Raw genomic sequence first — 14,051 nt, 5'->3', positions numbered from 1 at the left:
ACCCTTGGTTTTGCCGATGATAGCAAATTGCATTCCACTTTCCATTTTGAGAAACCTTGCTCTGCTCAATCAGCTTCAATTTCTCGAAAATCTGCTACCAATTCCTTAAATGCCGATCTCCAGGTAATTCTCCAGTGGGGCAAAGACAACTTAGTTGATTTCAATCCTTCTAAAACTCAGTTTTGTCTTATATCTTGCAAAAAGGATTCCTCTGCTCCTATGCTTATCTTTGTTGACACTCCGATTTCTAGGCAAAATTATATCTCTCTTTTGGGGATTACCGTGACTTCTAAATCTCTCTTGGCAAGCACATTACAAATATTGCTTCCTCTGCATCTAAAAAACTTGGTTTTCTCTTTCGCTCTCGGCGTTACTTTTCTTCCAAACAGCTGTTTACTTTATACAAATCGCAAATCCGTCCTACCATGTAATATTGTTTCCACATTTGGGGCAGTGCCCACAAATCCTCTCACAGGATTTTAGATTCCATTCACAAGAGGGCAGTTAGGTTAATTAATGACTCCTCTCTAACAGAGTCTCTCCATTCGTAGAGTGGAGAGACTCTGTTAGAGAGTCTCATAGATGTACTGTTTCTGCTGCATGCCTTTTCTACAGATACTTCAATGGGCACTGTTCTTCAGAAATGGCTTCTATAATTTCCGCTCTCTCTTTCAAAACAGTCCGAACATGTGCCGCCACCAGCCAACATCCATTTACTGTCCAACTTCAAACTCACAGAACCAACTTTTCATCTTCCTCGTTTATTCATTTAGCTGCCGTTTTTTGGAACAACCTCCCTTCATACGTATTTCCTGAAAATTACAGTCTACAGAAGTTCAAGTCTAATGTCCATAAACATCTTCTTTCGTCTTCTCAACCTCCAACTCAAGGACAGTACTATAGGTTCTAATACCTCTCGTGTTTGGGGTTTCCATAAAAATAAGTAAATAAATAATAAAAGTTTTGTTCTGTCGAAATTAATAACAATCGTAAAAAACATATATTTAAATTTTTGAATTTTTCATTTAAAAATATAAAATTGAATAAGTTGGTTTCTTTTGGTATAATTATTTTGTAATATGTAACTATTATTCTCACATCTTTTACTGCATTTCAGTGTACATAGATCGATTTCATAAAAAAAAAGTCTAACCCGAAGCGAGAGTTTTTTTTTTTTTGCCAAGCTCACAAGGCTTATAAAAGTTTTTTCCCAAGCTCATAAAGCTTAGATAAGTATACTCATTCTTCTGTTATAAACATCAGTATATGGCTACACAATAAATATGAATTTAAAATTATTATTGGCTTTATATTAGGTTAAAAATATGCAAATTCCAATATTTTATCTATCTAATACAATAGAAACAAGAGAGAGAGAAAAAGACGTGCAGATAAATATATATATATTGCATGCTACTAAGATAACATAGTCAAAGTATGTGATTCAAGAGTGGTAGAGAAATTATATCTTTAGAAATAGAAATGCAACTTACCAGAACACCATAAAAGTGTTCAAAATCCTTTGAGGGCAAAAACTGATAATAAGGGATCATTAATACATGAACTGTTTTGTTAACATATCCAATGCAAATCAAATTTATTCAAATATAAATAAAAATTCAATATAAATTCTTAAATAAATAAATAAATAAATATTATATATACATACACACTTAAAATATTATTATTAAAAAATATATTAAATGATTATGTTTATTCTGGAATTTAAACTAAAACAAAATGGGACAAAAAAACCCCAGTAAATTGAGGATAATAATCTTCGTTTTACTTTTTTTTCATTTTGTTTCATTTTTTAATTCACTAGATATATGACAATCAGAATTTCAGTTTTCTTGTCTTATTTTTATCTTAAGACTATATTGTTATTTATGTTCTATTTTTGCTCTAAATTGAGTATTACTATATTGAACAAATTTCCTCATTAACGAGTCACCTCGAGAAGATTAAATTTAATGCAAATAACATCACTAAAAAGCCAATCTATTATTTTTTTAAAATATGAGACACTGCTATGACAGCCATTTTGACTTCATGGTCTCCCTTTCATCAGATAGTAGTTGGCTTCAATTAGCACATCTCTGAAGCAGTTCCATGTGAGTTTCCATACAAAGAAGATAAAAACTTTGTTTAATAAATTTAATTGTTATATGCTTAGGAAATAAATTTATATTTTATTTTATATGTTGTTCATCTATATATTTAGTGGCTAGCAGAAATTAGCTGCCATAACTAATGCTAAGATTTTAATACTCAAAGTAGAACAAACTTCTTATCCAGAGAACCCAAGTGTCATTTCAAAATTTAAGTCTTATTACACTGGCTGCAAAATTGTGAAAAATCCTAAGAAGATAGAGAACAATTCCATTATGTGAGTGAGTGATTATCAGAAAAAACTACAATGTTGCTGATGCTACAACAAATATAAAGGAATCTCCAGAAGAAATCAAACCAATGACTTGGAATACTTTGTTTCTTTGTTATTTGGTTTTTAGGAGCATTAGCAACTAAGGCCATATTGCTCCGGGGGATATGCGGTGGTCATTCCCTGACCTTTCCTCATCCTCCGTATTTGGTGGTCATGGGCTCGAACCCCGGTCTAATCAAGAAGCGTGTGCTACGCACTGCTGCTCCTGCCCACCTGGCTACGGAGGCGCCGACTTGGAATACATGCCAGAGGAAGTTGTGACTCACTTCAGGGAAAGAAATCTCAGAATAGAAGTAGGGCTGCAACAGACTGTGAGTTTGGTACATGATTTGTGCCAAACTCAGGAGGAGAGAGTTTCAACAATTTCAAAGAAAGCAGTGAGGAAGAAGTGATTAAAAAGCCTCAGGTGTCACTTATGGAGATTTCGGGCTTGTCTAAGACACTGGCTGACAAAGTGTTTGAACTGGATAAGTTTATGGAGAATAATTTTAAATATTTTAAATTTAAAAGATAAAAAAGAATTTGGGGCTCTTATAGTCCTTTATGAAGAAGAGTTTAAGATCACAGCTGCATCTTCTCCTTCTGCAGACTCCTGTAAGCTACCTTCCTGGAAAGATCTTCAAAAAAATCTCTCATCTCTAATTCACCTCCAGTATTATGACCACCCTCATTATTTTTTCAGCATTGGCATTATAACCGAGTTAAATGGGTTTTTTTTTTTTTTGCATTTTAGTTATTTATTTATTTTTTTATATAAAACATATTCCTAGTGTTTATTTTTGTTATTATAAGGATTGTTATTACATGCTAATTCTTATTGTTCATGAACACTCACCTTTATTTCTATAAGAAAGGTCCATTTAACCACCCACCGCACTTTCCATAAGGCTCTGGTTTGTATGATATGTGCATTGATTTCCAGGAATGTATCCACTAGAGATATTGAGAACTTACTGTATAACTTTGAATGTGTCTAACTGTTGGATATATATATCCAGTACTTGATATATATATATAATTCGTTCCGGAAAAACAGAGCGCTAAGTGAATCAGCATTAAGCGAGCGCCGTATTCCCATAATGTATTTGTGAGTTGTGGTCTATACTACCGTGACCCACAAATAATAAATGTCGGAAATAATACTTAATATTAAAATTCTGTACATATAAAATATTCTCCGCTGCATATGCATATAATTGGGTGGTAAGTAACTACATTATGTATCAAAATTAAACTTAAAATGCCAATTAAAATCAGGAATCTATTAATCCGATGGCCCTGGGCTATCAAGTTTTCATATCTTTGGTCAATTTTTGGTTGTACTTTGGCCCTCTTCCTAGTAAACTGAAAGGGGTTTTACTTTAAAATCCCCCGCAGCATTGCCACTCAACAATAAAGTCAATCGATCCTTCGCCGCTTTGAAGCCTGGAATGTTTTTTCTTCTTCTTTCAATATGAAACTTCTTTTAGGCATTCATTTCCAAAAAAGTGCTGTTTCATCTATGTTAAAAACTTGTTGAGAAGTATAACACCTCTCTTCAATAATTTTAAGAAGTTTTTTTTTTAAAGTTTTGGCTCCTTCTTGGTCTGCACTTAACGGCTTCTCCCCAAATTTTAAATCTATCTAATCAGCCCTTAGTAGCTTTAAATGGTTCCACTTTCCCCCCCCCCCCCTTTTTAAAGGTGAGCTTTCTTCCGATCATTATATAGGCTAACTGCTTTTTATTTAATAATATTTAACTTAACGGATTTGAGTATTAGATATTATCTTCAATAAAATTACTTAGAAGTCTCTCCATTTCAATTATAATAGCCGGCCTAGCTAGAACCAATTTAGTTGCTTGCAGTGGAACAGCTGCCTTTTCTGCTGCTAAAATTAATTCTTTATTTTTTTTATAATTGTTCTTATAGTTGAATCTGCCAGTCATAAATGATTGCACCATCCACTTGTCATTGAACGGAATCGATTCGCTTCAAAATATATAATTTAATTTTCAAATTCAGTCTTTTTCTTACCTTAGTAGGCTTTGTACTGAGTCCAGACGTTGCTTTTTAATTCTTATCCGCTATTAGACATCTTCGAAAATGTAACTGCATTCCATTAATTATTATACAATGTTCGAGTAAACTGTCCATTACCTAACACTGTACTGAGTGATGACTGGACTTCGGATAAATGCATATAACGCAAATATTACAAGCAATATACTTGATCATTTTTTAAAATGTTGATCTCGGAACTATGTAACAAGCCACCATACTGCAATTAAATTAGCATGGAAGAAAATTTCACCGAGCGTGGAAAAATTTTGCAAGTCAGCATGGGAAACTTATTAATGCTGTTTTGCTATTAATTTTCAAGCTATCGACTACACCAGATGAAACAATTTCATTAAACATGCCAAAGATTTAATCTGTATGCTGGTAAAAGAGCATTATACTGAGTTGTGAGAGCGTTAGAGTGAGATATGGGTTATAATGTAAGAACAGTATTATAGCGAATCAGCGTAGGGCAAACTGCATTATAACGAGGGCCTGTGGTGTGTATATATATATATGTGTGTGTGTGTGAGTATCAAGTACTGGATCTGGTGAATGCTGCATCATACCTCATGACCCTACTATACAGCCAATTTCTTCTCTCTCTCTCTCTCTCTCTCTCTCTCTCTCTCTCTCTCTCTCTCTCTCTCTCTCTCTCAATTTTTGCATTAGCAGAGGTATATGATGCAATGCAAGAAAGCATCAACCAAAAAAAAAAAAAAAAAAAAAATCAAGAATCTCCCCACTTCACTCGTCCATTCGCTCCAAAAGTTTGTCCACTTCTTCGCTGAATTTATTTAAGCTATCAACTTCCATAACGATAGATGGAAGTTTGTTTCATCAATCAACTACTGGCTGGCTAAAGGCAAATGTCTTTCCTTAATTTCAGTTTATGTCCCCTCAAGTTTGTAATCTGAGCAAAAAGAAGAATCCCATCAGCATTAAGCCTACTCAATCTATTCAAGGCCATATACACCTCAATCAGATCACCTCACAGGTGTTTAGTCTCTAGATGCTGCAATTTGCAAAACTTAAGCCTTTTTGGTTAGAACACCCGTTTATTCCTTGTTGCCCTTCTCTGTCGTTCTAGCAACTCTATCTTTTCTAAAATGAGGCCTCCAGACCTGTACACAGTACTCAAGGTGTGGCCTGACCATTGACTTATACAAAGGGATAATCACCTCCTTATCCGTGCAAGCAAAATTCCTCTAAATCATTTACAAGACCTCCTGACCTGCTCTGGCAGCCTGACTGCACTGGTCAGAAAACTTCATATCTGACTGCACAATTACTCCCAGGTCTTTTTCATTTTCAACCACCCTAAGTGTAGTACCACACAGTTGGTATGTTTCTCTGGGGTTATTTCTACCCATATGCAGTACTTTGCATTTGTCAATGATAAACTTCAGTTGCCATTGCTCAGCCTATCTGCCCAACTTTTCAAGATCCTGTTGCAGTAGCATACTGTCATTAACAACCCAGCCAACCATTGTATCATCAGCAAACTTCGACATAAGCCTGATATACTTTCATCAATATCACTGATAAATATACAAAACAACAATGGGCATAACACTGAACCCTGGGATTCCACTAATAAGATTAGTCCACAAAAGAGCAGTTTATCCATTGTAGCAACTTGTCCTTAATTCCATACTGCTCCAATTTGTACAGTAGTCTTCCATGTGCAAGAGTATCAAAAGTTTTTCCTGAAATCCAAGTATATGATATCAAAATTATTTTTTGCATTCAGTTCCTTTGTGACCACATCATAGTGTCCAATCAAATCGGTCAGACCAGACCTTCTTTAACAAACACATGCTGTGTCTTAACTATTATTGCAGTCTTGTCTATAGATGATCCTGCAATGCTTCTTTAACCAGTGATTGCATTATTTTCCCTGGAACAGAAATTAAAATAACACGTCGGTAATTACTCATGTCATCCTTAGATACCCCCCCCTTTGTGAACTGGAAATACATTTGCTTATCTCCATCTGTGGGGACCTTCGCTGAGTCCAACAATGCTCTCATAATTATGGCTAAGGGTTTGCTTACTTCCCTTCCTTTGCTACCTCCTTTAATATAACTGGATAGATCCCATCCACCCCATATGTTTAACTTCAACAATTTCTCTTCCACTTTGCTTTCAGTTATTACAAAATCAATTAACTCCCTGTTAGAGTTTAATAAGCTTCTGCCCTCCACTTCTCTACAGAATTCCTCATGTGTGAATGTAGATGCAAAATATTCATTCAGCTTGTCAGCTATCTGAGCAGGATCATCAACAGTCGAACCGTCGATATCAATTGGACCAATCTGATTCATCCCCTTCCTTCTAGATTTTACATAAGTAAAGAACTCTTTGCTGTTTTTCTTTGTATCCTTTGCCAATGATTTCTCGTAATCAGCCTTCGCCTACCTAACCAATTTTGTGACTTGATTACAGACTAGCTCATATCCACCATAGGCTTCTGTGTTGCCAACAAATTTATATGCTTCCCATGCATTTTTCTTCTCTGCCATGAGTCACATTAGCTCATCTGACATTCATTTGGGTCTAAACGTTGAACAGAATTTCTTAGTTGCTACGAAAAGCCTAGAAGCTTCCAAGATTAATTCCTTGAATGCTTCACATTTAGAATTTGCCGCTGGTAACATCAACATCGGCAGTTAGTCCCACTGTATAGAATTTAAAAAATGTCTGAGACCACTGCATTCACCTTTATGAGAGCAAAAACCTTTCCCTTTACTCCTGATGGTAGTTACATCTTTAAGTAAATCCTACATCAGTACACTGTGATCACTGCTGCCTAGTGGTTCCTTTATCTGCAAATTCTTAATACATGAATAATCACTGCTGTTAATCAGATCAAGAGTATTACTCCCTCTCGTTGCCTCATGAACATGCTGCCGTAGAAAACAATCATCCAGTAAATCCACAAAAGTCTTGCTAGTGTGCAAGTGCCCAATCCACAAGTTCCAGTCAATATCTGGGAAGATAAAATCCCCCATTATAAGATATTGTGATTTACTGGCCCACTCTATTTCTCCATATAGTTCTTCATTGTAGTGATCAGAGTCATTAGTCCTAATACACACTTATGCCCTCAATTTTGCTTTCCCCGTGTTTATTTCACACCAAACTGACTCAACATTGCACTGTCCACCAATGTCAACTGAATGCACTGCCTTAGATTTTATTGATTTCTTAACTTACAACATAACCCCCCCCCCTCCCTTCCTATCCTGTCTATCCTTTCTGTACAGATTGTACTCCCAAAATTCGAAGTCTGCATTCCTTATATCTGTGTGACATCATGTCTTTGATATCCCAATAATAACTTCTTTTGATGTCTTGTCCAGCACTTCTAATTCATCATATATATCATGTAGAAAGCAGTAAGCCCTGGATATATACATTGAGGGCTTACTGCATAATAAGCTCACTAACCATAACAGCACACAAAAACGCTTTGTTTTAACAAGTTATGTATATAGGTTTGTAATAAGTTGTTATGGAATATGAGCATTACTTTTGGATTCTGCAACGGGACACATCCGATTATACATTAGGTTGCCTGCACAATTCTTATGCGTGAGTTGCTTGCAAGGGACAAAGCTGGCTCTATTGTACACATATTTGTTTGGACACCAGTGGCAACATGGCTTTCCCTTTCATGCTGTATACATACAGTTCACACTGCAGTTGGCCTTTACATTCACCACCCACAAGTCCAAAATTTCGACATGGTGGGTATAGTGGTTCCCAGCGAAACTTCCTTCTTTGCAATGGGCAGCTGTATGTAGCACTGTTGAGATGCAGATCATACAATGGCATAAAAACTTCCACTGATCATAACAGTAAAAAGAATGCTTTGTTTTAACAAGCTATGTACACAGGCTTGTGATAAAATTGTGTATAGCAGCATTAAACACTTTATTTGTGTCAATATTTGAAAAGATGTTAAGCTATGTTTTATATAAAGCTATTTTAAAATAAATACCTTAATATAAACATATACATGCTTCAATCATTAAAGCCAACAGGATGAATAATTCATAATAATCTCATGTCATCTATGTAATTCGAATAGATGGCCTTTGCCTCAGGTGAAGGTTCCAGCAAGTTGGAAATGTGCAAATGTTAAGCTATTACTACACTATCACAAAACAACTGAATGCAAAGAATAATTCTGAATTTAATAAAACAGCGGTCATTTATAACCATTAATTCACATGTGACACAGTATAAAAAGTGTTAATGAAGTCTAAATTATATCACAATTCTTCGTTCCATCCAGCTGTTCTGCAGCAGCAGCAGCAGCAGCAACAACTTATCAGATTTGTCAGACATGATGTTGCTTTAACAAATTGCACTGTCTTTCTTGCATAATTTCAATCCTATTCAGCTGCTTCTGTAAAACATCTTTAATCTGGCCCTTAGTAGAAAGATATGTTCATTTCAGTCATACAGTGAAAGAAACCTCAGGCTTTTGCTGCACAAGTCAAAAAAATAAAGAAACAAACTACCTATGTGATTCCTCCCTCATGTAGGTACCTATACAGCTGACCTTTGAATTTCCCTAAGCTGTCAGCCTCAAATACTCATGACGGCAACTTATTCTAGTAATTAACAACTCAATGGCTAAATGAAAACTTCCCACAGACCAGTCTAAACTACTTCTCCACCCACTGTAATTTGAATTTATGGCCCCTAGTTCTAGAATAATTTATAACAGTAAAACTTTCACTCTCATTTTACTTTGTCTCGTCAGAAATTTACACACCTCAATTAAGTTTCTTTTAAATTTATAGTTTCAAAGTTTTTTTCATAAGATGCCCTTTTACTTACCTCATCAGGCATCAAGATCTGCTTTAAGCAATTTCCTTTCTGAGGGGGAGAGAGAGAGAGAGAGAGAGAGAGAGAGAGAGAGAGAGAGAGAGAGAGAGAGAGAGAGAGAGAGAGAGCCTCCCTGGTCAGAAAAAGGAGCCCCAGTGTCAGCACAGACAGTGAACCCCCTTTGGGGTTCACAGCATCATGATGGAGTGGCTGAGATTTACATACTGGACTTCAGGTAGGAGTGCCTTTGCAATTTCAGATTAGGAGACATGGAATTCTTCCTATGCTTGAGATTCGTTAACTATGTTGCTGAGTGAAGAGGTCTATGAATTTCTCTGGTCCCATATGCAATTCAAACCCAGAACATTCCCAGAACGTGACAAAACAAACAATGGAGATCACATACAAGTTGATTATAAATTAAGGTGGATCACTTCAGCTGGCTGTTGATGCAAAACCATTAACGGATGGTAGAAAGGTGAAATTTTGAATGCACATTCCATTTCTCCAAAGCATGTGGAAAATTGGAATGTGCAAAAAAAAAAAAAAAAACTTCCAAAAAATAAAACTGATGTGTGAAACTGGAAAGTACTGGCTGCATGTACTGCTACACAGAATGAAATGTTCAATGTGGTGACCATTTGTGTCCACTGGAGTGGAGTATGACATGGTCAACTGTTGCCAAACATGTCATGAGAAATGTTAATGATATGCCTTCTGATGCTTTTTTTCAAATCAGCCAGGGATTGGGTGTTCCATGAAATATCCAAACAGTCAAAATTTTCAAAGGTCTTAAGGCCCAGAGATTGAGGTGGTCATCATTGAGTGTGTCATAAAGTAGCTGAGTTACTAGCTAACCAATGTGCAAAGGAATCCCATCCTGCATAAAAATAGTTGTTTCTAAATATCCTCTCAACTGAAGAAAAGGAATCACATGATAATGGAGAAGATCATAATAATGCTTAAGTATCATGGTACATGTCACTGGACTATGAGCTCAAATCTCCTTAAGGAAAAATAGTCCAGTTATGAAATTTACTGTAAATCCACACCAAACAGTAGCACATAGATAATGGACAGGCACTTTGTTGATAATACCTGGAGGTGATAAACATAGGTATTCACACTGCCACTTAAATGGAAAGTGAGCCTCCAGTCTACAGGATGTTCTCTGACAGTGTCATCAACTTCCATCCTTGCCAGAAAACCATAGAGCAAAGTTGTTACTTTTATGTGGATCAGCTCATGTTAACAGTTGCACCACATGGATACTGTAGGGACCATGGAATATTATGCTGATTTTGTGCTGCACCACTACCCACAGCAAGAGTAATCTCTTCAACTAACATCACCATGAATGGAGAAGTTCACTACCATGAGCAACAAGCACATCACTCATTTCAGCTTTTCTCATAATTTTGTGCAGCCTGTTTTGGGAAAGTGGTCCTCTTCTTAATCCTTTTAAATGCCAGTATTCTCAAAGTGCAGCCCTGGAGTTGCAGCTATTCAATAAAACAAGTTTACCAATAAAGTATGGTCCTTCTTTTAGAGTACCATTTTGGGATATGTTGGACACATTCACCATATCCATTTTTAAATTCTCTCTCTGAAGTGTCAGTAATGGTCATGTGATGAGGTTAGATTTGCAGATGCACAAAGTGCCAATCTCTCCAGTGACGCCCCCCCCCCACTTTCCAATTACGAATGTGCTTCATAGTATCCATACCAAATTTAACCTTTTTACCATTTATGGTGTGCAGGTGAAGTAGGAAAGTCTCATAGAAGGTCATCTATTTTACCTTCTGTGATATTATTATTATTTCTGAGATATTATCTACTTCATAGCAGCTTGTAAGAAGAAAAAAACATTTTCTGATAAGTAATTAAAAGATAGGTTATTCTATTTTTTTCATACCTTATATTAATATTTAAAACTGGCAATTTCCAAATGCCAAGTTTCTAATTTTCAGACTTTGTACCTGTAATACAAATTTTAGGTAGCAGCATGTATACCTAGGAACAGAATTTCAAGAAAATGTTCATCATGAACACGTTTTTCAGAAATATTTTATACAGAATTTTTTTTATTGATTGGGTAAATTAGCATTAGCATTAGTAGAGGCATATGATGCAAGAAAGCAAGCTTATGCAGCATCAGCCAAAAAAAAAAAAAAACACTTCCACTTCCTCCCTCCGTTCGTTCGAAATACCTGTTCAGCTGAGCCTTAAATTTATTTAGGCTAACAACTTCCACAACAAGGGATGGAAGTCTGTTCCACCACCCAACTACCCGCTGGCTAAAGGCAAATTTCCGCATATCTATCCTACATCTGTTCTTTCCTCAATTTGAATTTATGCCCTCTCAGGTGATTATTCTGAGCAAGAGGAAGAATCCCATCAGCACTGAGCATGCTCAAACCATTCAAGGCTTTATACACCTCAATCAGATCACCTCGCAGGTGCCTAGTCTCCAGACACTGTAATAATAAATGGAGTGTTATAGGTTCAAGCTAGGGCTCACAATACTGGTCAAAATCTTAATACCAGTATTTCAGTATTTTTAATTTATGAAACTGGGATACTGGTATTCCAAAATAAAAAAAATAAATAATAAAAAATAAACATTTTTCACAATAAATTTTGATGACAATTAGGTGCAATAAAGTAAGGAAAAAACAAGTAATTACTTGAATTCACGTTTTAAATCAAACTTTTATTACAATAATAAATATTCTAGCAAAAATTATTAAATATACAGTTATTCTAAATTCTAAGCATCCACACTACCTGTCCAAATAAAGTGAGCTCTTAAGAAACTCAATATTGTTATCGTTTACACTGGATTTAATTTTGGTACATATTTAATTAGCAGCAGAAAATGTCCATTTGAATGCTGTGCTGGCTGGTGCTTTGTACTGAGATAGTAGTAGATGAGTTGCAGTTTTAACCGCCCCCCCCATTATTCCCTCATCTTCAAAAAATTTTATTTCCTTTATCAAAATTAAAAAATATTTCTTTTTTGAATGTTTATGGCACCATATCCGTATTAATGAAATAAAGGGACTGAAGGTTAAGCTTGGTGAGAAAACCAAATATAAGTTGTGCGGGGGATTATTTATTTATTTATTAATTTTTATTTAGCATCACCATCAGTGGCCACTGTTATGATTTTTGTACAGCAGCTCCCCTCAAGCACTAAGTTAAAAAATGATTATTTCCAGGAGCTGAGGGATATCCCCCCCCACGCACAAGTATATATATTACATATAATATACAGTCGATTCCGGTTATTTGGGACACATCGAGAGTAGTGCATTTTGGCCTGATTAAGCAGCTGCCCCAATTATCTGAAGTTTCATGTAAATAGTTAAAAATACAATGGACCCCCTTCCCCTTTACAATTGGTTCACTGTACTGTACAATCAAATCACGTTACGATGGACTCACCATAGTAAAGTACCGTTCACTATACAATGTGTAGTAAGCGCCGGTCATTGTGATCATGTTTGTAAACTGAATTTTAATTCTATTAAACAGTGATTCTAATTAGCGAAAATAGGAGGAATATTATCCACAGGCTATAAAAGTAAAGATATATTAAGCACAAATTTACCCTTTATTACCTTACCAATTAAAAAATTAAATAATACGTAAAATTCGGAAGAATATACGTGATAATTGGAATAATTAATACGTACTGTAATATGTACATACAACTAGTTGACGTTTCTGTTCACTCTACATTTGTGGGTGGGGATTAAAATTTAAAACAGTAAAAAGATAAGCAATCAATAACAAAGAACACGACACACACAAATTGCAAGTAACACGATACGCGCAAGTGAGAATGGGGTAACGAGCTACGAAGCTTTAAAAATAGGAATGAAGAGAAGATCTGAAAATTAATTTTTTTTTATGATTGAAGATTTCATGGAAGTGTAAACACATTTCACCATAATAACCCACAGAATTCCAGCTGTCGGTATTATCGCAAATTCACTAACATATAATAGATTTCACTAACAGAAAAGCCCAATAAACAGGTGACTGATAATTGTTTTTATTGTTTTATGGTTGTGACCTCCAGAAATCTGACCGAACTACGTGGTACGGTCAGAGACAATCGTAGGGTAATCTCCAGTGCTGCGGTCTCCTGCCCCGATTAAACAGCATGCTGGCCCAATTAAGCGAAGTAAACCCTGGCTATTTTCTTGACTGGGTTCTGTTTTTTAAGATTTGCCCCAAATAAATGGCTGCCCCGATTAACTGGTGGCCCAAATAACCGGAATCCACTGTATATATTATACGTGAGCAGTCAGTTTCTCAAGAGCAATGACACAAATATAAAACAAGTCATTTATCATACAAATCTACTTACAATAAATAAATCATTTACATCTAATCTATTCATTTTTCTCATTTAATCTGTTAATACATGCTATCATTTCCATAAAATTTCTCTCAATTAACAATCTCAACTCTCTCTACAGCTTGAAACGCTAAACTAATTCAATCTTAATCACTTCCTCATATTTCTTTTAATCCCCAATATCAATTCTCTTCGCAACAACAATCCATAAGTCGCCAACTTAATGCTAACAATTCCATGTAATCTCTCTTAATTTAACAATATCAATTTCCTTTACAATTTCAACAAATAAACCAACTCAATGCTAAACATTTCCTTATTTCTCATGTTTCTTCAACCTTACACTAAAATAATC

At 35.5% G+C, this 14,051-nt stretch overlaps 1 protein-coding gene across 3 annotated transcripts in view; it reads right to left on the bottom strand.

Moving 5' to 3' along the window:
* LOC150078920 (septin-7-like) overlaps positions 1-14,051 on the bottom strand; it is a 510,661-nt gene that overhangs the window by 108,596 nt on the left and 388,014 nt on the right. For 2 of the 3 annotated variants that reach the window (XM_090382840.1, XM_090382838.1), the window contains one exon: positions 1,494-1,535. The exons of the other annotated variant lie outside the window; for it this stretch is intronic. In XM_090382840.1, coding sequence (XP_090238966.1) covers positions 1,494-1,535 — 42 coding nt within the window. The remainder of the gene's footprint in view (positions 1-1,493; positions 1,536-14,051) is intronic. 3 annotated transcript variants of the gene reach the window in all.

Source organism: Mastigoproctus giganteus, chromosome 10 (assembly GCF_048544385.1).
Source record: "Mastigoproctus giganteus isolate SK-2022 chromosome 10, ASM4854438v1, whole genome shotgun sequence".
NCBI classification, from domain to species: domain Eukaryota; kingdom Metazoa; phylum Arthropoda; class Arachnida; order Uropygi; family Thelyphonidae; genus Mastigoproctus; species Mastigoproctus giganteus.
The sequence above is the reverse complement of the archived record's forward strand: the minus strand, read 5'-3'. Positions and strand labels throughout refer to the sequence as shown.